Source organism: Rhinoderma darwinii, chromosome 1 (genome assembly GCF_050947455.1).
Source record: "Rhinoderma darwinii isolate aRhiDar2 chromosome 1, aRhiDar2.hap1, whole genome shotgun sequence".
In the NCBI taxonomy this organism is placed as follows: Eukaryota; Metazoa; Chordata; class Amphibia; order Anura; family Rhinodermatidae; genus Rhinoderma; species Rhinoderma darwinii.
In genome coordinates, this window is record NC_134687.1 from 283,696,629 (window position 1) to 283,718,799 (window position 22,171).

Genomic DNA, 22,171 nt, shown 5'->3' on the forward strand with positions numbered 1-22,171 from the left:
CGGCAATATTGATGGAAAAATAAAAAAGTTATGGCTTTTGGAAGGTGGAGAGGAAAAAACAAAAGTGAAAATCCGAAAAATGGCTGCGGTGGGAAGGGGTTAATAAAGTTGATAATCTTAAAACATAAAAGTCAAATGGGATTTGATATTTACTAATAGGATGTTCTGCAATAAGGGATCGCTCACCCTATCCCTGCTAGGTAGTTTATATCTACTATAGCCGGTTTTTCATACTTTTGATGTTATACTTCTTGCCCTCTTCTTTCTCTTATCCATATCCCCTTTTCCCCTTATGTACTAATGTGGCGCCATGCGCATGTCACTATACCCAGGGTGACTATAAAGACATTGGTGAAGTTTATCTGGACACAACAATCTTGTTATTGCACCAATAAAGTAAATGGACTTGAAGAATGACATAATCACACGGCACAATTATGTGGAAGTGAGGACATGAAAGTAGCGTTAAATTACTTCTGGATATTGGAGAATTAGTGATAGAGGGAAGAAGGATTATTACATCACCATGTTTTCTTCTAGGCTGGAGCAGGACTGCTGTAGTGAAGCTATGGTGACTGATATGGAATCTTGCCAACCCACTCATCTTGAAGAATATTTCTGTAGTGTCATAAGGGCCGGACTGCGACTGAAAGTCATATCTGCCATTTTAAAGCACACAGGCCCACTTGCCATATTTTTATTTTATATCTGGTATATTATTGTTGTAAAGACGAGTGTCCTGTCAATCACTTTACATATGATGTTAGGGATATCTGGATATTTTGAGCGCTGACATCCGAACTTTAGAAGGGGTATTCCCATATAGATGCGGGTCTCCTCTCTGGAACTCGCACCTATCTAGAAGGGGGCCCCTGACCCCTGTCCTTCCTTCTGCCACTGGACTCCGTCCACTAACTTGCGAGGAGGTTGGGTTTTCCAAAAACAACCGAATGCGCTTTGCTACGTTTATCTCCGGAACGGAACTCCGTCTCGCCACAGTGAAGCAGGTGCTGGCCACAGCATTCAGGCGGTCAGTCATTGCAGAGGTGAACAGGAGTTCCTGACACAGTCACGCTCACTGAGCCATGCTGTTTCCGTAACGCCTATAGAAATTACTAGGAGCTACTGAAACAGTAGCGCAACGAGCTCCGCTGTTTCTGTGTTGGAAGGCAGAATTCCGGATTCCTCAGCATCTTGGCAGCGCTATAGACTGATTTCAGGCTGCTGCATGGGACCGTCTCTTGTTCCTGCAGGCACAGCACACTCCTCCCTTGTACTGATGATGCAGCATGCAGAGCGGGTGTTCGGATACTGATAGCACAGGGCCTCCGTACAGGAAGTTAATGCCCCCCTTTCAATGCCTGCAAAACTGCACACCACTCACACGCAAGACACCATACTACAGGTGTTTTTTTTGTGGGGTTTTTTAATTGCTGAACCTGCAGGTTGCAACAAAGGCCTCAAGTCCTGTAAGCCCCACCCACTATGCGATTTAAGCCATGCTCTCCGGACATTGCCACTTTCTAAAAAATCCTGTCATGACTCCGGTCCCTTGCCCACAGCTTCTGCTCCCTTGTCTTCCTGTGGCAGAAATGCCCCCAAGCTATTGGGGCCACTGTACATGGGTAGTATGTCGCCCCTAATGCTGAGAGAGTGGTCAGAGGAAGGGAAGAGGAGTCTGCAGGTGCTGAGTGACTGGCCCTGCAGCATTCACAGATATGTCAAAGGGAGGGGGAGGAGCTACTGAAGCCTGCTGGTGAGGAAGAGGAGTGCGGCCCACTGCAAACACTGTACCATATGCTTCATTTTTTTGTGTTGCTACAATTATACAATTGTTATGTTTTCTTGTGTCCTGTGAGGGTTGTTTATTTTATGAGAAGAACTATTAGTGGATTCACATGCAGAAAATTTGGTTGCAGAAACTTTATCTAAATGGATCTTGCAGAAATCTGGAGTTAGAGAGCAGAAGATGGACTCCTGTCCTACTCTCATCTCCAACACCGCTTTGCAAGTTGTGTATTTCCCAGTATCTCATCTCCACTGTCATATTTTAGTACCAGCTTATTTCTGCCTTGGGGAGAATACTGTATCTCCCATATGTTTCTTTCTAATATTTATTATTATTTTTTGTTCCATTGTAAGAGATTGTTCATGGTGCCTTTGTGTTTTGACAGGATGATGTCTTTGGTGCCTGCTACAGAGGATGTAGACTTTTTTCGATATGCCATTTTGTGGATGTCACTGCTGACCTCAATACCACAAGAGCTGAATGCGAGTCAGGTAACTATTGATCAGAATACTAAGGCGTGTGTTTGGATTTGTCAAATAATGCTGTTTCATTTGAAACCAATGAGGCATAAATGCTTATATTTGGAGGTGACTTAATGGGTTTTCCAAGATTGTAATATTGATGGCCCATCTTTAGGGTAGGCCATAAATATTTGATCGGTGGGGTCTAACTGCTGGCATCTCCACCGATCTGCAGTATGAAGTGTCTGCGGCTTTCCAGCAAGTGGCGTTTCCTCTTTATTAATTACACATGCACAGCACCATATATACAGTTCTGGCTGTTCTTGGTACTGCAGCTTATTTCCATTCAAAGGCGTTTTCATGGACGTTTTATATTGATGATCTATCCTTTAGGATAAGCCATCAATATCAGATTAGTGGGGTTCGGACTCCCAGCACTCCGACCGATCAGCTAATTAAAGGGGCCATGGCACTATGATGAAAGCTGCGTCCTCTTTATTGCTTACCCGGTATAGTTCCGTACATTTGGTAGTGCCTAGTACTGCAACCACTAAGCTGCAAAAAGTTGCAGTACCAGGCACAGCCACTACCAAATGTATGCAGCTGTGGCTGGTAAGCAATGAAGCTGGGGTCCCAGGAGCCGGACCTCTACCAGTCAAATACTGATGGCCTATCCTAAGAAAAGGTGACCAATTTTAAAGTACCGGGAAAACCCTTTTAAGTTCATAATTGGCCCAGATATTTGTATCTGCACCATGTTCAAATCTACAATTTTAGTCATGATTTTCATGGTTATATTACATCAAGCTAACCAAAGGTCCAAGAAAAGTTTCAAATAGAGAAAAAACTGTATCCAAAACATGCACAGACATTAGTGGAAGTCACAAGGAATGAATGGCATTGAATTAAAAGTAATGTGGTCAAAACACTGTTCCAGAGACTTTGGACAAGAGTTGGAATTTTATTTTGTAAAAATTGTTTCTAGATTTATGGGCAAAGGCTTAGATTCAAATTCTGCGTATAAATTCTGTTTATTGAATTGCGTCAGCTGCATTTATGTAGAGCGGTGGTTCCCAAACTTCCTGAGGCCAGGACCCACTTTTGGCCGAGACTTTTGTTTGGGACCCCCACTACCGTACTCGGCCCCATTTCGTCTGATGTATGTCAACATCATTCGTTGTTAGATGCCGGTACTTGGCTCCATTAGAAAAATAAGTGCCTGCAACATCGAAAACAGCGACAATTGTGCAGACAGGGGATACACAGTATAATGCCCACATAGCTGCCCTACGCAGTATAGTGCCCCCATAGCTGCCACCTTACAGCATAATGCGGCACAGCTGCTCCCACGCAGTATAATGCCTCCGCACAGCCCCAATAATGCCTAATAAAATACATACTCACCTATGCCCGTTCCCATGACAGGTGGAGAAGATCCTTCTGCTCTTTCGGTCTGTGAAGTGTTGTGGCTCAGCTCAGACAGGCGCGATGATGTCACTACATGTCCTGCACCTGTCTCCTCCGAACCGGTCACGGCTCAGCGCCCTCGGCAAAGTGAATACTGGAGCCAAAAGCCGTCAGCTCCATGCTCCAGCATTGATTTCACCTGTATCTGCATCCTAAGGACGCAGATACAGTGATAATCAGGACATCCGTCAGTGGCTCGCGACCCTCTGGAGGGCTTCACACGACCCCCCCCCCCCCCCAGGGTGATTGCAGCTCATAACTTCAAATATTTGTCAAATAATTAAAATGTTTAAAAATCTATTGAAACTTGTTTTAATAGCTTTCAAAATTTATTTTGAATTCTATACAGAAGGACGATTTACCAGCTACATTTATATAACATTAATTTTCCTTTTGTTATAGCATGTGCTGAAGCCTATTCCAAAACAGATGAACAATATGGCTGTACAACAGGCTGCAGAAAACAGCTTGTTGAAGTGGAAAGCCAGAAGGAAAAGGTATCCGCTGCGTTCAGAAATAATCATCGCATATGAAATTTAATTTCTAACCAGTGCATATTCTAAATGTGTTCTATTTTTTTATAGGTATGTTTTTTTTTTGTGTTTTATAAAATACCTTTGGCTCCTCAAGCATGTAGATAAAGTTAAATTTTCAGTGCACAATCTGTAAATGGACCACAAACTTGTCACGTGGCATTTATATTACCATTATCCTGATGTGGCTTAGAGCGCATTGAGCCCCCTCAGGCACCAGGGCCCAGATGTGACTGAACTCTCTATACTTAGGGCCCCATTTGTGACCATTTCAGTACTGCTAACGTACACCACACACCCTCTCTGTTCCTAATAGTTGTGAGCCTGCCAAGACCATGAAGAGTGGGGTGATCGATGAATGATCTTTCCCCTCACCTTCTTTCCAGTTGCTGCTGGTCGAACAGAAACACAATATAGAATACATATATGGGTTAGGGTACGTTCATAACGGAAGCCACAGCACTCCATCAGATCCGTCGTACACCGTATACCAATGCGCCCGATTAGATGCCATTGTCTTACAATGGGGATCTGTCAGCATTCTCTTGTGAGGTCCGTCATTTTGAAGAGAATACCGTTATGTATTGTTATGCAATACATAACGTCTTCTGAGATGTCTGCTGCACACCACTACAGTATTGTTCTGCTAATAAATGACTAGTTATGGTCACATGTTCTTCCTGACACATTAAAATATTAGGGCCTTTTTATTTCAATGGGGAGAAAAGAATGGGCCACTGACAGACATTTTTGGCATAAGATCTGGTGCAATCCATAGTTCCGCCAGGGGACCGTTGGGCTGCCCCATTTCATTCTAGTTTGCTGGCTGATCCCAAAATTGACAGGTGTGGCCTACTTTAATATATAAGTGTGGACAGCTTAAGGCTGCTAAAATATATAGATCATCCTTCTAGCTGTTTTTAGACTGTTTCCGGTTTTACGATCCGACTTTCTAATCCATTTTGCCATTCGGCATTGTGTTTCTCGTATACAAACCTTCGTATGATGCATAGAAAATCTACCTGGAACCATTTGAGATGCACATGAAGAAACATGTTGACTATGACACATTGTGATAATTCTACATTGTGTTATTTTTGGTTTATTTTTAAATCCATTATTCAAGTAAAAAAATAATAAAAAAGTAGCATGTCCGTTTAAGTTTCAAAACCTTACTGGGCATTTCTATGCAACTTGTGCTCTTACTTTGCTGAATCTGTATTCAGAGTGCAGCTGTCATTGACCAGGAGACAAAAACACGTACTATTAACCACTGTCCATAGCAAGCAAAAGGTTTCTGTTGAGAAATTACAATGGGGAACTACCAGTGCATATAGTCCTCCATCCATCAGCATGAGTGACACATCAGAATGCCGACTTTGACATTTGCTCTGAACAATGTCTATGTATCACAAAGCTTTGTGTAGGAAGATACTGATGGAGAGCTGAGGCTTACAGATGATTCTGCATTGGATTGTTCTGTGTTATATGCACAAAATGCTGGTAAAACAATTCTATTTAATACATTTGCTAACCTCTAGCTGTCAGTGCAGAATATTTTGCAGACATATTAATATACGTGTGGGTGCTTACCTGAACATGTGTACAGGTAAGGAGATAGAAGACGGTTGAGATTGGTAATGCAGAAAAGAAGCTGATGATAGGGGAAGTTGTTCTCTTTTCTTTAACCCCTTAATACCACACATAGTTTTGGCCTTGCAGCAATTGTCCAGTGTCCCTCTACCCCCAATAGTCACAGGCATTTTTGTTCCCCCCAATAGTAACAGCATGGCTCACAGCCTTTATTCCAGAAGTCCCAGACTAGGCCACCATCTTTCATTGTTCCATGGTCTAGCTTTGATGCTCAAATGCCCATTATAAGTGCTATTGGTGTGGACAGGGGATAGCAGTCCACATGACCAATGTTCCCTCTAATTCTTGGCAGTTCCTGAGCGGGGCAGTTGGGGAGCAGGGCGAGTCTCCAGGGCGATCTGATGACCAAAATTAATACCCCCAGTAAACGCTAATATAGCGTACTAAATAAGAGAATAAGAAAACCTGTAGATAGCGCCACACAGACCCCCTGTAGATAGCGCCACACACAGACCCCCTGTAGATAGCGCCACACACAGAACCCCTGTAGATAGCGCAACACACAGACCCCATGTAGATAGCGCCACACACAGACCCCCTGTAGTTAGGCCTGCAACCTATAGTATTCATTTGTATCTGCGTCCTGAGGACGCACATACAGATGTAGCCGTCTTTACCTTGACTTTTAACACATTAAATAAACAGTGGCTAGATCTCTCATCTTGACTTTTCAATGGCTTTTGTTGTGTGATATCACGCTGCAGCAAGTTAAAGATGGCTACAGCTGTACGAGTGAATGTGGCTGTCTCTAGCACTAGAGCTCTCTAAAAAGTTTTTCGTATTAAGCCTTCATCTAAATCTCATTTCCTTAGACAAATTTAGAGAAGCCTCCTAACACAATCTTGGAATAAAAATAATGTGTACATCTAGTCTATGACTTATGATTTTAAATTTTCAACAGAATTTTAATCTTTGACATGAATTTGCGAACATTATTTAATAATTTAGCACTAGAACTAGTATTATAAAAATGTATGTAAAGACAAATTACCTTAAAAAAAAAATAGAGCGCCATTTATAAAATTGATATGGCATCGAATTATGCCCTTTGTGTCTATATGGTTATTGCAAATGTTCCTTTCTGTGAGGTCACAGAGTATTTTATATATTTACACTAATGGGGCAAAAAGTTGCCCCTCATTTAAGTTCTCCTATAAATGCATCATATGAAGTAGTTCATCCTTTAGGCATTTCAGTGTACGCTGCATGCCATTTGAAAAGTTGAAATGCTTAGACCTACATGGGACATTTAATCTATTTAAGCCTTTGGGTATCTGCTGTATGCAAGCCTTTCTATCCATCGAAGTCCCAGGCCATGCGCTGTTTAGCAATCAACATTTTAACTCTTAAGGGTATGTTCACAAGCAGTGACCAAATACGTCTGAAATTACGGAGCTGTTTTTCAGGCGAAAACAGCTCCTGATTTTCAGATGTGTTTGTAGCAACTCGCATGTTTCGCTGCGTATTTTACAGACGTTATTGGAGCTGTTTTTCAATGGAGTCAATGAAAAAAGCCTCTAAAAACGTCCCAAGAAGTGACATGCACTTCTTTTTCGCGGGCGTCTTTTTACATGCCGTATTTTGACAGCGACGTGTAAAATTAAGCCTCGTGGGAACAGATAATTGTAAATCCCATTGCAAGCAATGGGCAGATGTTTGTAGGCGTAATGGAGCCGTATTTTCAGGAGTAATTCGAAGCATAAAACGCCCGAATTACGTCTGAAAACACTGCCTGTGAACATACCCTGAGTCCCCTGACATACGCTAGAGCTTGGCTCTCTAAGTATTTACACTTGCGCAGTAGGTAAAACACCACTGCGATACAATGTTAGAACGGGTACCGAATTTGAAAGTCGGCGCATGCACCTTACTCTGCTGCTCACTGGTTATAGTCGTTTGACAGACCGGCTCATGTAAGGGACTACTAGTGGTTCTGAATCCTTTCAATCATATCAGGAAGGGAGGCTGATACTACGATCGTTCATCCCCATACATTTCCATCATGTTGGCAGCACATCTCACCCTCATTCGAGACTGGGATACCTTTTGGATTTGTTCTTCAATATTGTATTGCTTGTTAGTTAGATATGCATACACAGTATTACTGGTAAAACATTTAAGGGTAACCTCCATCCAAACAAAATGGCTTTTATTTATCTTTTAATTGAATTCAGTTTTGAAAATCTAGCCCTACACATAGGGCACTATCCCTTCAACCATATTGAATCTCTAAGGGTCTTTATGGGCCGTAAATACAAGCACCGATTGACGAGACAGCTCTCTAGTTTCACGCCCTCACAATGGCTGTAGCGACATTATGTGTTTATAGCATTGGTGTCTTATTTTTGTGTCTGACAGTTGCCTTTTTCCCGAAAATGTAGATGCTGGATCTCAGACTTCCAAATTCCTTTTCCATGTTCGACCTGATCTCTGGCTTCTGCAGCGACATTGTGAGTTCAGCTCAGAGCTTCATTTCATCCACCTGGACTTTCTACCTGCAGTCTGATGATGGGAAAGTTGTGGTGTTCCAGGTGAGATATAACTTCTACAGCAACTACTAATGCCTTTTTGTGCGCTGCTACGACTATGTATTTAAATTTACAAGTCCGTCAAGTCAACTGATACTTATCTGTATTTCAGTCACAGCCAGAAATAGAATACCCAGTGCTGGAGCTTCAAGCCCCAAGATCCGAGGTTACTGATAAGACTTGGCTTTCCTCACGATTCAACACCTTGAAACCTCATACAGGTACATGATATTATAATCTGTTAATATTTCATGTTAATAATAAAATGACATTCAAATATTTAGGTGAACTTGCATGTACAGTAGTAAAAAACAGAATTGAGTAAGAAAATGTAGTATTTTATAATTCTTTAAATATTCTGAAGGTCTTTTACTAATGAACTGAAATATATTTGTCATAAAAGCATATTTTATTAATCAAGACTTTATGAACACTCCTTGTTTGCCATATATTAGTATAGAAATATTCTGAAATGGTCACACGGTATTTGATCTTTATTTTTAAAATAATCTAATTGTGTCTCTTACGTTTTTATAGGTGCACGAGACAAAACTGAGAAGAATTCAGTTAAGGAGTCCAAAGTGAAGCATAAGTTACCCCACATGGAGACCCCGCAGTCAGAGCATGATTTTCTTGGCTGCATGTCTAAGTAAGCAGAGAAGAAACTGTTCTTGTAATTTAAAACATTTTTATGTACACGTGATAATTTAGCATTTAACTTCTCCCCCTCGTTCACTCTCCTTTCCCACTTCCTCTTCCAGTCTCTTACTCCCATTTTTTCCCTCCTTACATCACTATCTCACCCTACTCTCTTGTTCTCTCTTTTTCTCGCGCTCTCTTTTTCTCGCGCTCTCTTTTTCTCGCGCTCTCTTTTTCTCGCGCTCTCTTTTTCTCGCGCTCTCTTTTTCTCGCGCTCTCTTTTTCTCGCGCTCTCTTGTTCTCTCTCTCTCTTTTTCTCTCTCCTACATATTTAGAGAACAAGGTAGTAGGGTTTTGACTGGGCCCCTGGGCAAATTACGTTCCACTTCCCCTTTTCCTTTGCCCTAGTGTACTAGAACTAAGAGTGAAGTGTAATGCTTTTGTCTACTCTAAGGTTGTCACTGGTGGTATCATCCTCGGGGGGGCTCCCTAGGAAAGGGGTAATGAGAATTAGTACTACAGAATTACCTATACCACTCATTGTGCATCCAAATAATTTCTTTTTTTGTAGTTCTTTATAAAAAGTGTTATTTTAGTATCAATAACATTTTAGCTTAAATTTACACAAAAAGTTGAGTAACTTTGTAAATACTTTTGATTTGAATTCTCCTGGTTGCTATTGGAAACAGAAAGCAGTTTATCTGTCAGAAATATACCTAATAGTTTAGCTCTAACTGAGTAACTGTCATCCTATCTCCCAGTCTAGTAACAGGAAACCAGCAGAATTCAGAATTTAGCTTTAGACATTTTATGGAACTCGAAATCGGCATAATATAATAAAGCAAAGTATTTATAGAGTTACTTTATACAGAGTTTAACCGTGAATATTGTAAACTGTTTTTCAAATGTTTTAAGCCTTTTAGTTGACATCATATACAGGCATACAGGTTAGTTTTTTTCATCACCGTCCTATTCCCTATACAGATCGAGCGGTTACACTATTGATTTCCGAAATGTTCAAATGACCTGTGAGAAGAACCCTTTGAAAAGGGGGATTCTATTTAGGCTATGTACACCTTTGAAAGGAAAACATATTTTTTTTTATAAATCAATGTTTTATGTGATTTGAAACAAAATTTGACTTGTATTATATTCTTTTTTACTTTTTAAGATACACCTTTTATGTATCTTGCATGCATAGAAGCTGTATCGTTCCGTCAAAGCCGCGGCCGTCAGTTCAGCTGGATTAAACAGCCAGTCTTTAAATGATCATTATTCTCTGAAAAACATATAGGCCTCCTTCACATGTCAGTATTTTGGTCAGTATTTGAAAGCTAAAACCAGAAGAGGGTGCAAAACATGGAAGGGGTGCAATTCTTTCCATTATACTTTTTCTCTGTGGTCCTGAATATTAGGCCTGGTCAGAAGCCAAAAATATGCACGAGAAGAATGTCACAATGCTCCGTATTCTACAAGCAATGGAAAATGGTATTTCTACAGTCATGGGAACCTCCTGGGGGTGTTTTCAGTGGGTTGGGACAATTGAGCACATTATTCAGGTTTTTTTTCACGAACGTGAAAATTGGATGGCTCACTGACGCCATCTGGATGAAAAAAAACTGACAAACTGAAGGCAATTGCAGAAAAACTGATGCAAAATTATCAGTTTTTCACAGACTGAACTCAACGAGTTTTAACAAAGCTCGTCTGAATAAGCCCTTAGACATTCTATACATGGAATTAGGCTAATTGCTGTATATGAAGGACTTTCCACACATATTGACATCTGCCTTACTAGTGTTTTGTTTAACAACTTCTGGATTGACAAATTTAGACCAAGCATGAATAACATGGATTTGATCAACATTTAAGGCTATGTTCACACCTGTGTCGGTGTGCTCCATTTTTCTGCTTCGTCAGAGGAGCAGAACAAGGGATTAACGGAATCAACGTTTCCATTGCACAACGGATGCCACCGCCGGCCAACGGAACCCATTGACTTTAATAGGTTTTGTCAGCTTTTTGTCAGGGTGTCCATGATTTTACCAGAGACAATAGAGCAGCAAGCTGCGCTCTTGTCTCCGGTAATCTCGGCCAAGTCTGCAACCGAGGCCCCTAATGGAGCCTCGGTCGCAGATGTGAATAACGCTTAACTTAACATTTCCAACCTTGCTATGTCATGAAAGTAATAGATTTAAAAATGTTGTCCATGATTAGAAAAATATGTCTGCCTTTTTTCCAGAAACCGCGCCACTCTTGTCCAAGGAATGTGCCTGGCATTGCAGTTCTTCCCCATTCGTCAATGCAATGCCAGACTAATCCTATGGACAAGAGTGGCTTTGATTCTGAAAAAAAAAAAACATTTTTCGAATCATGGAGAAAGACTCCAATACCATGTGCAGCATGAATTACATTGTTTAAAGTTCTTATTAGTCTAGACAGAGATTTTTTCTGCAATTTTCTCTGCAGGCGCTCTGGATTACCACGTTGGATTTTGGCTGCATGCTTGTTCCTGTCCATCATGGTGATGCTGTGGCTTAGCTGTGCCAGCTTGGTGACTGCCCCTGACCAACACATAAAGGCTCAGGTAGTGTACAACTCTCTTTTTTTGCTGCTTAGGAAATGCTATTTTAGATGAATACGGACAGTTATTTACAAGGGGTACAATATGCACATCAGGATGGAGCTTTAATCCGTCTTACATACCTCTTTATCTAAAATCTAGAACAATACTATTGCTTCTATGGGGGTAAAGGCATTTTAGATAATTGTGTGGAAAGCTAAGGATTTTATATAAATTCTTTGTGATAAATTATTTATTTCCTACTTATTTTAAGCATTTGTTATCTTGATAAATAGCTATCCTCCTTTCCTGGTCTTATACTTATTTAGTTAGGCCTCGTTCACATTTGCGTTGCAGATCCCATCAAAAATCCTGAACAAACTAGTTCGGCACGCTGCGCTATTTTGGCCAGCAAAATGATGTAATGCCGACGGAAGCCATTAAATGGGATACATTGGGCACTGTTGGTGTCTGTCATGTGAAGGATTCAGCACTTCTGTAATTTTTCTGTTCCTAAGACGGTACAGAAAAGAACTTAAATAAGTACACCGATGCTCTTCTTGTTACTGTTGGTTTGTAATTTCATTTTGATAAGGAGGTTAATATCTGGTCACCTGAATTTGGGAACATTATAAGAGGGAATGTTCCTCCTACATTGCTGATCATGTCACTCTGTTCTAGTTAAAATGGCAAAATGTTCTATTTCTGAATGGGAAGTTCAGGGATGTATCCGGCTGTAGCTAATAGTTACTGGTTTCAAATTCGTATTTAGAGCAGGAGTGCACAACTTTTTTAAGTCTAAGGATCACACTAATAGATTGAATCACTCCAAAGGGCCAAAATACAACTTAAAGGGGTATTCCAGTGTGCGACACATTGACAGTTTATGCCATAAATGTCTAATAGGTGAGGGTCTCACTTCTGGAACTTCTACTTATCGCAAGAATGAGGGTCCTCTGTCATCTCCACTGTAGATGTCGTTAATAGAAAGAGCCGGGTTGATTCGTAGCCACCCCATCACTTCCTCTTTGTAGAGAGAGGAGTCCCCAAATATAGGGATGTCCGAGATAGCTGGCGGCTGCACAGAACAGCATTGTGGGTCGCAAGTCGTGGACCCCTGATTTGGAGGGATGCTTCTACTCGACTGCCTAAATGCATAACCGAACCCAAATTACATGCAAACAAATGGGTTATGTAATGGCTGAATTATGCCTTAATGGTATTCTGTACAAACCAAAGGTATGCTTTATGGTTAGGACGAGATCTAGCAAAACACTGAGACTGATGTGTCATTATACCAAGAAAGTTGGCTTCCTTTGAGGTTTTTCTCGAGGAGCAGCGGTGTTGGGCAAAAGTAGAAGAAATGTTTGTTTAAAATCCAAGATTGATCACAATATTTTGTTTACAATGGGCATTCTATTTCTGTATAGGTGGTAGTTTTCCTTACTTATCATCATCATCACCCACATTTTCTATGGATTTTCAGAACTAACCATACTTCCAGGTTTTGCATGTACTTATCCGTAAATGTATGGGTATAGTTTGTTTTATTTGGTTATAAACTACAACCTTCAGAAAACTGATAAAATCACTAATAAAATATGTACAATGTATACGGAAAGTCTTCAGACCCTTTCAATTTTTTCTCATTTTATGTTGAGGCCTAAAAAAAATATAAAGTTTTCCCCATCATTCTGCACTCAATACCCCATAATGACAAAGTGTGAACAGAATGTTCATAATCTTTGCTAATATATTGAAAAAGAAAAACTAAAATATTGCATTGACATAAGTATTCAGACCCATTACTCAGTACTTAGGTGAAGCACCTTTAGCAGCAATAACAGCATCCAGTCCTCTTGGGTATGATGCCACAAGGTTTGCACAGCTGGATTCGGGGATTTTCTGCCATTCTTCTCTGCAGATCCTCTCAAGCGCCGTCAGGTTGGATGGGGATCGTCGGTGGACAGCCATTTTCAGGTCTCTCCAGAGATGTTCGATTGGGTTCAAGTCAGAACTCTGGCTGGGCCACTCAAGGACATTCACAGAGTTGTCCCTAAGCCACTCCTGTGTTGTCTTGGCTGTGTGCCTAAGCCACTCCTGTATTGTCTTGTTGGAAGATGGACCTTCAGCCCAGTCTGAGGTCCAGAGCACTCTGGATCAGGTTTTCATTAAGAATATCTCTGTACTTTGCTCCATTCATCTTTACCTCAACCATGACCAGTCACCCTGTTCCAGCGGCTGAAAAACACCCCCACAGCAAGATGATGCCACCACCATGCTTCACTGTAGGTATGTATTGGGCAGGTGAAAAGCAGTGCTTGGTTTCCTCCCGACATGATCTTTAGAATTGAGGCCAAAAGGTTCAATCTTGGTTTTATCAGTCCACAGAATCTTGTTTTTCACCGTTTGAGAGTAGGTGCTTTTTTGTAAACTCCAGACGGGCTTTCATGTTTGTTTTACTGAGGAGAAGTTTCTTTCTGGCCCCTCTGACATAAAGCCCAGATTGGTGGAGTGCTGCAGTGATGGTTGACCTTCTGGAACTTTCTCCCATCTGCACACAGGATCTTTGCAGCTCAGCCAGAGTGACAATTGGGTTCTTGAATGCATCTCTTACCAAGGCCCCTCTCCCCCGATTACATAGTCTGGTGGCCAGCTCTAGGAAGAGTCCTGGTTGTTCCAAACTTCTTGGATTTAAGAATTATGGAGGCCACTGTGCTCTTGGGAACTTTTTTTTGTACTCTTTTCCAGATCTGTTCCTCCACACAATCCAGTCTCTGAGCTCTACAGGCAGTTCTTTCCTCCTCATGGCTTGGTTTTTCTCTGATATGCATTTTCAGCTGAGACCTTATATAGACAGGGGTGTGTCTTTCCAAATCATGTCTAATCAAATGAATTTACCACAGGTGAACTCCAATCACGGTGTAGAAACATTTCAAAGATGATCTAGAGAAATGAGTGGCCCCCAGAGCTAAAATTTCAAGTGTCTGAATACTTATGTCCATGCAAAGTTTTGAGTGCAGAATGATGGGGAAAACTTGATTTTTATTTTTTTTATTTTCGCACAAGGCCTCAACATAACAAAATGGGAAAAAAGTGAAAGGGTCTGAAGACTTTCTGAATGCACTGTATGTAACAAGCTTCCATAGATTTTAGGCAAATTACTGTTTATGCATTATGGGTTTTTGATCAGGACAGCCTTGTGGGCATATTACAATACAATGAGCTTCAAATAATATAATGTACCTGTTGTCAATTTATGAGGAAGTAAACCCTTTCTTTTTTTTTATCTCTGATTCCTGACAGCCACTGAGCATAAATGGAGACAAGGAGTATCTGGAAGACATGGAAAAGCCAGACCCCTTTCCACTGCCTTCCGTTGTGGCTGTTACAATCTGCCCTACTGAAGAGAGTGAGGAAGCTGGACCACTGCCAGTGAAAGTGGACCTAGATAAGACCATAATTTAAAACGGTCTTTTTTACACCTTTAGTGCTTGAGGGGTTTGTAGACCACAATGCATCAAAGGGGGTAATTTTCTCGTTATACTGGTTTCATGAACTGTACTCTTTTGCTTCCTTTTGTTGCAAAGCATCTAGGATGATTGATCTACAGATGTAGAACCCACCACAAATGCTCCGAATCTTGTGGTGTCTACTGTGGGGTGACTGTTACGTTGTTGGTTTTGATAACAATGATATTCCTTTATCGGTTTAAAAGGTTTTCATGGATCTAATTTTCCCACAACGCTATGAAAACCTCTTGTTTGTGTCTTCTGATGTACGAAGGCAATTTACGGAGCTATACCGTTTGTAAGATCTCTAGAAATGTTCATTATAAAATAATTTAATATTATTCACAATTTAGAAGATGTCCGTTACAGCTAAGAGACATGCTCAGGTTGACTCACAAACACTAATCTTCACAATTTTTAGCAACCTTCAATAAACTATATTGGCGTGTGTCTTTCTATCTCTATGAAGACACTACTGGTACTGCATGAACCATTGTAACCAGCTTCTGTGCCAGTGATCATTATTTATATGTATTTTGTTTTTCAAAAAATTATGGTGAAGCTAAAGTTCAATGCAGCTTTCACAAAGGAAATGTATTTTTATAAATGTGCCCCTTGCTGTATATTTTCTTTATACCAAGTAGATTGCTAAATTCATTATGTAAGCAGGCTAAGGTTTCCTCTGCTCTTTGGGATGTGAGATATTCTGTAGGCCTTTTGGTATTTTCTTTGCACGTAGAATTGCAGTTAATTGTTGCACATAACAGTATGTTTTCCATCAACTGCAATGTCCCTTTGTTTCCTTTACATAAAAAAAACATATCTATTTTTCCTTTTGTGCAAGAAGGTCCTCAGGAGTACATATGATTTCAGGGAGTTCCACTGGGAACCCTGACAATCACATGTTAACAATTATCACCTATCCGTAGGATATATGATAAATGTCTGATCGCTGGGAGCCCCATTGATCACTAGAATGGGTGTCATGACCCCCCAACCATTCCTTCGTACTGTACAATCACAGTGAGGAGGAGCTTGAAAGGAGCGTAGGGTGAGCATGTGCCCTGACACTCCATATAATGTCTATGGGGCTAATGGAAACAGCCGCGCTGTACTTGACTATCTCCATCAGTCCCATAGATGATGACCGATTACTTTCTCGTCCTCCGCTCCATTCAAGTTTCTCCTTACTGCCATCGTGCACTGAGGGGGAATAGGGGTTCGAGACCCCCGATTTGCGTGATCAGTGTGGGTCTCTAAGCGGTGAGGCCCCCCAGCGATCAGACCTTTATCACCTATCAAACTTGGCTGGATCCTGCAGCTTAACTAAAAGGTAAATGTCTGATTTGCCATACATTTGTTTGGCCAAATCTGTTGAAATATTACCATTTTGTGAAAAAGAGCTTGAATAGTTCATAGCAGTAAACTGGTGTGTTCAGAAGAGGATGCCATACACTGTACTCATGAAAACTCCCGATTGCATTTCACATCTTGCCTGATAATTGTGCTATGGAATTGATAGGATGGCCATCTGGCGGTCGGTCACCGTATTCAAATAGCTTTTTCAACATGTTTTTGTTTTTTTTTCGTTATCAAAACATTTTTTATTAGAAAATAAACAAAGCATATAAAACATTACACAAAATTGCAAAAGTTGGCACATAGTGCAATACAAGAAAGTCGAATTGTAAGAAATATTACAAAAACATATGAGTAATGGTAGGAGGTAGCCTCCTAAACATCAAAGTAAGAGGAACTAAATAATAAAATCTAATGTTAAGTAACAATACCATAACTACAGCAAAAGTAGTGCAATATTTAGGGAAACCAGTCCCAAAGACGAGTATTAATGACACGTTTAAGTGCAAATTCTAACACACAGTTACATATACACAAGACAACGAAGGGAAACACAGACGGACAAAAGCACACAGAATTTGGCGAAATGAGTGTTCAATAGAGGCCATCCAACCAAAGTCTCATATCAGGACCCCCCCGGAATTCGGACCATACTGACTAAGTTCGAACAAAAACCTCGGACTTACCACGATCAGCAGACATTAACTCCTCCATACTCATAATCTCATTCCGTTCAGTCAGCCATTCCTTCAAGGAAGGCACGGTACAAGACTTCCCTTTTTCAACATGTTTAATGTAAAGTTATTAGCACAATTAGTTTACTGGCAATATATTAAAAAATAATAAGCGAGGGATTTAATGATCGACTGAAGATACCGTAGGCACTTTTTGTAAACCGATTCAATCTGTAGTATAGAAAGTTTTTACACTGCTTCTATTAGGCATTCTTATATTTGGCTTGTTTTTTTTTAATGCAATGAATGAGAAAATATTTGATGGTTATCGCTGTTGTTTTGCAGCACTGGGAAACCTCTGAATGGCATATTCATCCTGGGCTTATGCGTTTCCTGTATATTATTTTACACCTGCATATTATTTGGTAACTAAGCTGTGAGCAGTTATGGGCAATGTATTGTACTATAAGGTTGCGCTATAAAGAATCTCGTAATCCAGTGAGTGTCATCCTGCTATGGCGGTAAGAGAAACTCGTAGAAAGAACTCTGGTAAATGACAAGATTTAGGAGGCCCTACAAAGACCTAGTGAGTGCTCATGAAGGAATGCACAATGCACACCACCACTGACATCCCATATGTTATTGGTAAAAACTCTCGACATCATAAGTCGTGACAGGAAGATTCCTCCAGAATGTCTTTAGGCTTCTTATTGATATGTTAATGATTTCTTACTCACTACCCTATTATCTGACTTTCACATCCATGCAGAGCCACAGAAAATACCATAGCCTGGATAATCCTGGTCTTTGATCTTACAGACATATCATTTATGTGTACATATTATCTTTACATAATCATTATTATTTTCCCATACCGTGAGTACCTCTATTTCTGATACATCATATCATACTGATGTCCACTGGTACATGGGGATGGTTTTCTCTCCACAAACGTATCTTCCTCATTTATAAAAACAGTTTTTGATAAAGCAGTCTTGGTGTTAGATCTTGTTTTATGTTCCATTTTTATTGCTGCTGTTTACATTGCTAAAGTTTGTCAATTAAAAATCCAAGGATGAATCACTTTGGACCATCTGTCTACTTCTAATGCTTGCTTTTTTTTATTGCCTGAATTGCAATAGGCTGTTTTATTACTACTTTTATAACTGTTTCACCAGGACAGGCCCTTTACATTAGGGCAACCAACAGGCACCATACTAAATTTCAACTTGTGGGGGCAATTGTGCCCATTAAACCCACCTTCCTAGGGGATGAACAGAGAGATGAAAAATAGATGTAATATATTCTATACAGCGGTGAGTCCTCTTGGCTGAGCAGCCAAGTAATATTTCCCTACAGCCCTGAATCCTTAAAGAGGCTCTGTCACCAGATTCTCAAATCCCTATCTCCTATTGCATGTGATCGGCGCTGCAATGTAGATAACAGTAACGCTTTGTTTTTTTTTTTAAAACTTTCATTTTTGGCCAAGTTATGAGCTATTTTATATATATGCAAATGAGCTTTGAAATGGACAACTGGGGTTTTTTTTTTTCGTTATGTCCAACTGGGCATGTATTGTGTTTTTAACTGGGCGTGTTTACGTGTATGACGCTGACCAATCTGTGACCAGTTAGCGTCATACACTCCTCTCCATTCATTTACACAGCAGCGATGTGCAGCCACATAAACAGAGATTAACGTTAATCAAGTGTCCTGATAATTAATACACATGACCTCCAAGCCTGGACGTCATGTGAATTCAGAATCCTGACACTTCTGACTCTTTTCTTTGAGATTTCCAGCAAGGGAAACGAAATCTCGTTTACCTCCGTAATCTCGCGAGATTACGCGTGGCTTGCTGGAATCTCACAGAAAAGATTCAGAAGTGTCAGGATTCTGAGTACACATGACGTCCAGGCTGGATTTCATGTGTATTAATTATCAGGACACTTGATTAACGTTAATCTCTGTGTATGTGGCTGCACATCGCTGCTGTGTAAATGAATGGAGAGGAGTGTATGACGCTGACTAGTCACTGATTGGTCAGCGTCATACAGTAAACACGCCCAGTTAAAAACACAATACACGCCCAGTTGGACATAATGAAAAAAAAACGCCCAATTGTCCATTTCAAAGCTCATTTGCATATATATAAAATGGCTCATAACTTGGCCGAAAATGAAAGTTTAAAAAAAAAACAAAAACACGTTACTGTTATCTACATTGCAGCGCCGATCACATGCAATAGGAGATAGGGATTTGAGAATCTGGTGACAGAGCCTCTTTAAAGTGGTTTTCTGAGTGATTCCAAAAAGTAGCAGGGATAGGAGAGATGCATTAAAAAAAAAAGCTATTACTCCCCTTACAGAGCCTTCATTCCAGCGCTGCCGCTCCGGTCCTCCCCATCTCTGTTTATTGAAATAGCTTCAGTGATAACTTGCCCGTTTACCCACGTGATCGCTGCAGCTAAATCACTGGCCTCAGCGATCCTGTTCCGTATACCCATTGAGACCAGTGATTGGCTGCAGCGTTCATGTGGGTATACAAGCACATCATCGCTTCAGTCATGTCAGTAAACAGTGGCAGGGAGGACGGGAGCTGTGGCGCTGGAACGCTGGGGATCTATGAGGTGAGTAGTGGCTTTTATTTATTTATTTTTTTTTTTTTTATGCATCCCTCCTAGTCCTGCCACTTTTTGGAATGGCTCGGAAAACCCCTTTACGGACAGGCACTTACTTCTTCACACCCTCTGCTATTTAAAAAAAAAAAAAAAAAAGGGCATCTATTGGGCTCAGTCCCAAGCACTGGTTTCAATACCACATTTTTTCCCATTTAGGTCAGCCGTAAAAACCTGGCAAAGGAAGCAGTGATCTGATTACCAAAGTATTTACTCATGTTGCAATGTCTAATAACTGTCTGCGCATACTTTCTTAATTCAGAAATAACTATACAATTTGTGTCATCTCAAAGAAACTTGTTTTAATGAGTTTATCAGTAAGGCCATGGTTTTCAGGCGTATTTCGAGCATAAAACGCTCGTATTCCGCTCCGTAATACACTTGAAATATGTCTACAAACCGCTTCCCATTGATTTCAATGGGATATACACTATGTATTTCATACGAGGCATATTTTTTTTACGCTGCTGTATTAAAAAAACGCCTTGTAAATATACGCTTTGTAAAAAAGAAGTGACGTCACTTTAAGTGTTTTACAAGCTGATTTTTCACATTTAACTTCAAAAAACGCTGCGAAAATGCTCTTCAAAAACGCTTGCAAAAGTCCAAAACGCTTTGAAAATCAGTTCTCAAAACGCCTGGATTTCTCTTAAAATCGGCCTCGTATTTTTCCCTATGTACGCGGCTCCTGGGAGAATTCTTGTGCTGGTAATCGTGAAACTCTTACTTAACCGCACCGATACTATTGTTTTTAACTACAGTAAAACAAAAAACCTAATTCTAAAAAATATCAATTTGGTTCATTGGTACGAGTTGTCTAACATTATAATGGCTATGGAAAGATTTCACTGGCAGAGAAAGGGTAAATAAAATGACATCACGGCACATTATTTTATAGTCCATCAAATAAAAAAATAAATAAAACCACCTCTTATTCGTTGACTTCTATTTGCTAAGGTATATGAATGAATAAGATGGGGTCATTCTATTTGCACTTTGCATCGGTTTGTGTGCTTGGACAAAGATTTGTGGATGGATGAGGTCAGTTAACGGAAACCAATGTACTGATATTAACTTAAAGGTGTCCAGGATTAGAAAAAAAGGTTTTGCTTTATTTTTCCAGAAACAGCACCACATTTTTCAATGTCTGGTATTGCAGTTTATCCCTATTCATCTGAAAGGGTGAACACATCCCATTGAGAAATGTTGGGCTGTTTCTGGGGCAAAATGCTAACCCTTTTTTCATTTTTTTTTTCCTTTTGATACCAAACTATTTAAATAGCTGTCAGTGGACAGGGTGCGTTTTGGGCATTCTCAAGCAAAGTAGTGCCCGTCTTAATTGAGAATGCGGGTGATTTTGACTTGATGTGTTATGTCTAAACTGACTGTTACGCTTTACCCACACAACTATATTTGCGTTCTGTGTGAGCACCATCTATTTTGAGCCAAAAATGGTATGTGGTCCAGTTCCCCAAGTGGAAAGCTGGAAAGGAAAGTTACTACTGCTTTTCTCGAAATAGGAATCGGATGCCACTTTTGGCTTAAAATAGACTAAACACAGAAATTATATGTGGCCGTGTGAGTGCAACCTTTACTGTACATTACTAACATTTGTGACCAATATGTTAATAAAAATAATATATAGATGTCATAATCATTTTTTCATTGTTTTAGGATTTCAAGAGATTTTATGTTTTCATATTTGATTTTCATTTTATAAAATACTTCATGTTTAGTAGAATGCTTTAGTAATATTGAGTGAGTGACAGCGTTGTGTGATAAATACCTTGCTCAAATATTCTGCATTTTTAAGTGTTTCTTTGCTATTGTGTTATTAAGACCGTACTATTCCTTTATTACCGCAACATCTCCTCATAAGTCTATATATCAATATTTGATTGGGTTTAGTTTAAAGAAGTTGTATAAGATTAGACAAGAGTGTCTACTTTTTCTCCAGAAACCGCACCACTCTTATCCATTGGCTGTGTAGGGTGTTGTAGCTCCGCCACAGTCACTTCAATGGGCTGAGCTGCAATTCTAGACACAACCGATGGGCAAGCACTTTTGATTTTATCTCAGGCAACCCATTTTAAGTTACGGATGTCATTTGTATGACTAAGCTACACTATGAAGCTCAGTAGCCTTTTGTATGATTTTCTGGGGTAATACGTCTGCAAAGTAGACTCAAAGGCTATGTTATGTATTGTCTATACAACACTATGGAATAATCCTAGACCTTCAATTGCCTTTTTTCTTTTAATCAAATTTTTGGTGGCCATCTTCACTTGAGAAGGGCATGGCCTGAGGAACTCTGTG

At 40.2% G+C, this 22,171-nt stretch overlaps 1 protein-coding gene across 1 annotated transcript in view; it reads left to right on the top strand.

Annotated features, from left to right (window-relative positions):
- Nucleotides 1-18,261, top strand: part of TMEM59L (transmembrane protein 59 like) — an 86,637-nt gene extending 68,376 nt beyond the window's left edge. The window contains exons 2-8 of the mRNA XM_075864523.1: nucleotides 2,175-2,280; nucleotides 4,120-4,214; nucleotides 8,285-8,434; nucleotides 8,544-8,652; nucleotides 8,969-9,080; nucleotides 11,540-11,657; nucleotides 14,940-18,261. Of these exons, the coding sequence (XP_075720638.1) occupies nucleotides 2,175-2,280; nucleotides 4,120-4,214; nucleotides 8,285-8,434; nucleotides 8,544-8,652; nucleotides 8,969-9,080; nucleotides 11,540-11,657; nucleotides 14,940-15,101 (852 nt within the window). The 3' untranslated portion in view covers nucleotides 15,102-18,261. The remainder of the gene's footprint in view (nucleotides 1-2,174; nucleotides 2,281-4,119; nucleotides 4,215-8,284; nucleotides 8,435-8,543; nucleotides 8,653-8,968; nucleotides 9,081-11,539; nucleotides 11,658-14,939) is intronic.
- Nucleotides 18,262-22,171: the final 3,910 nt, after the last annotated feature.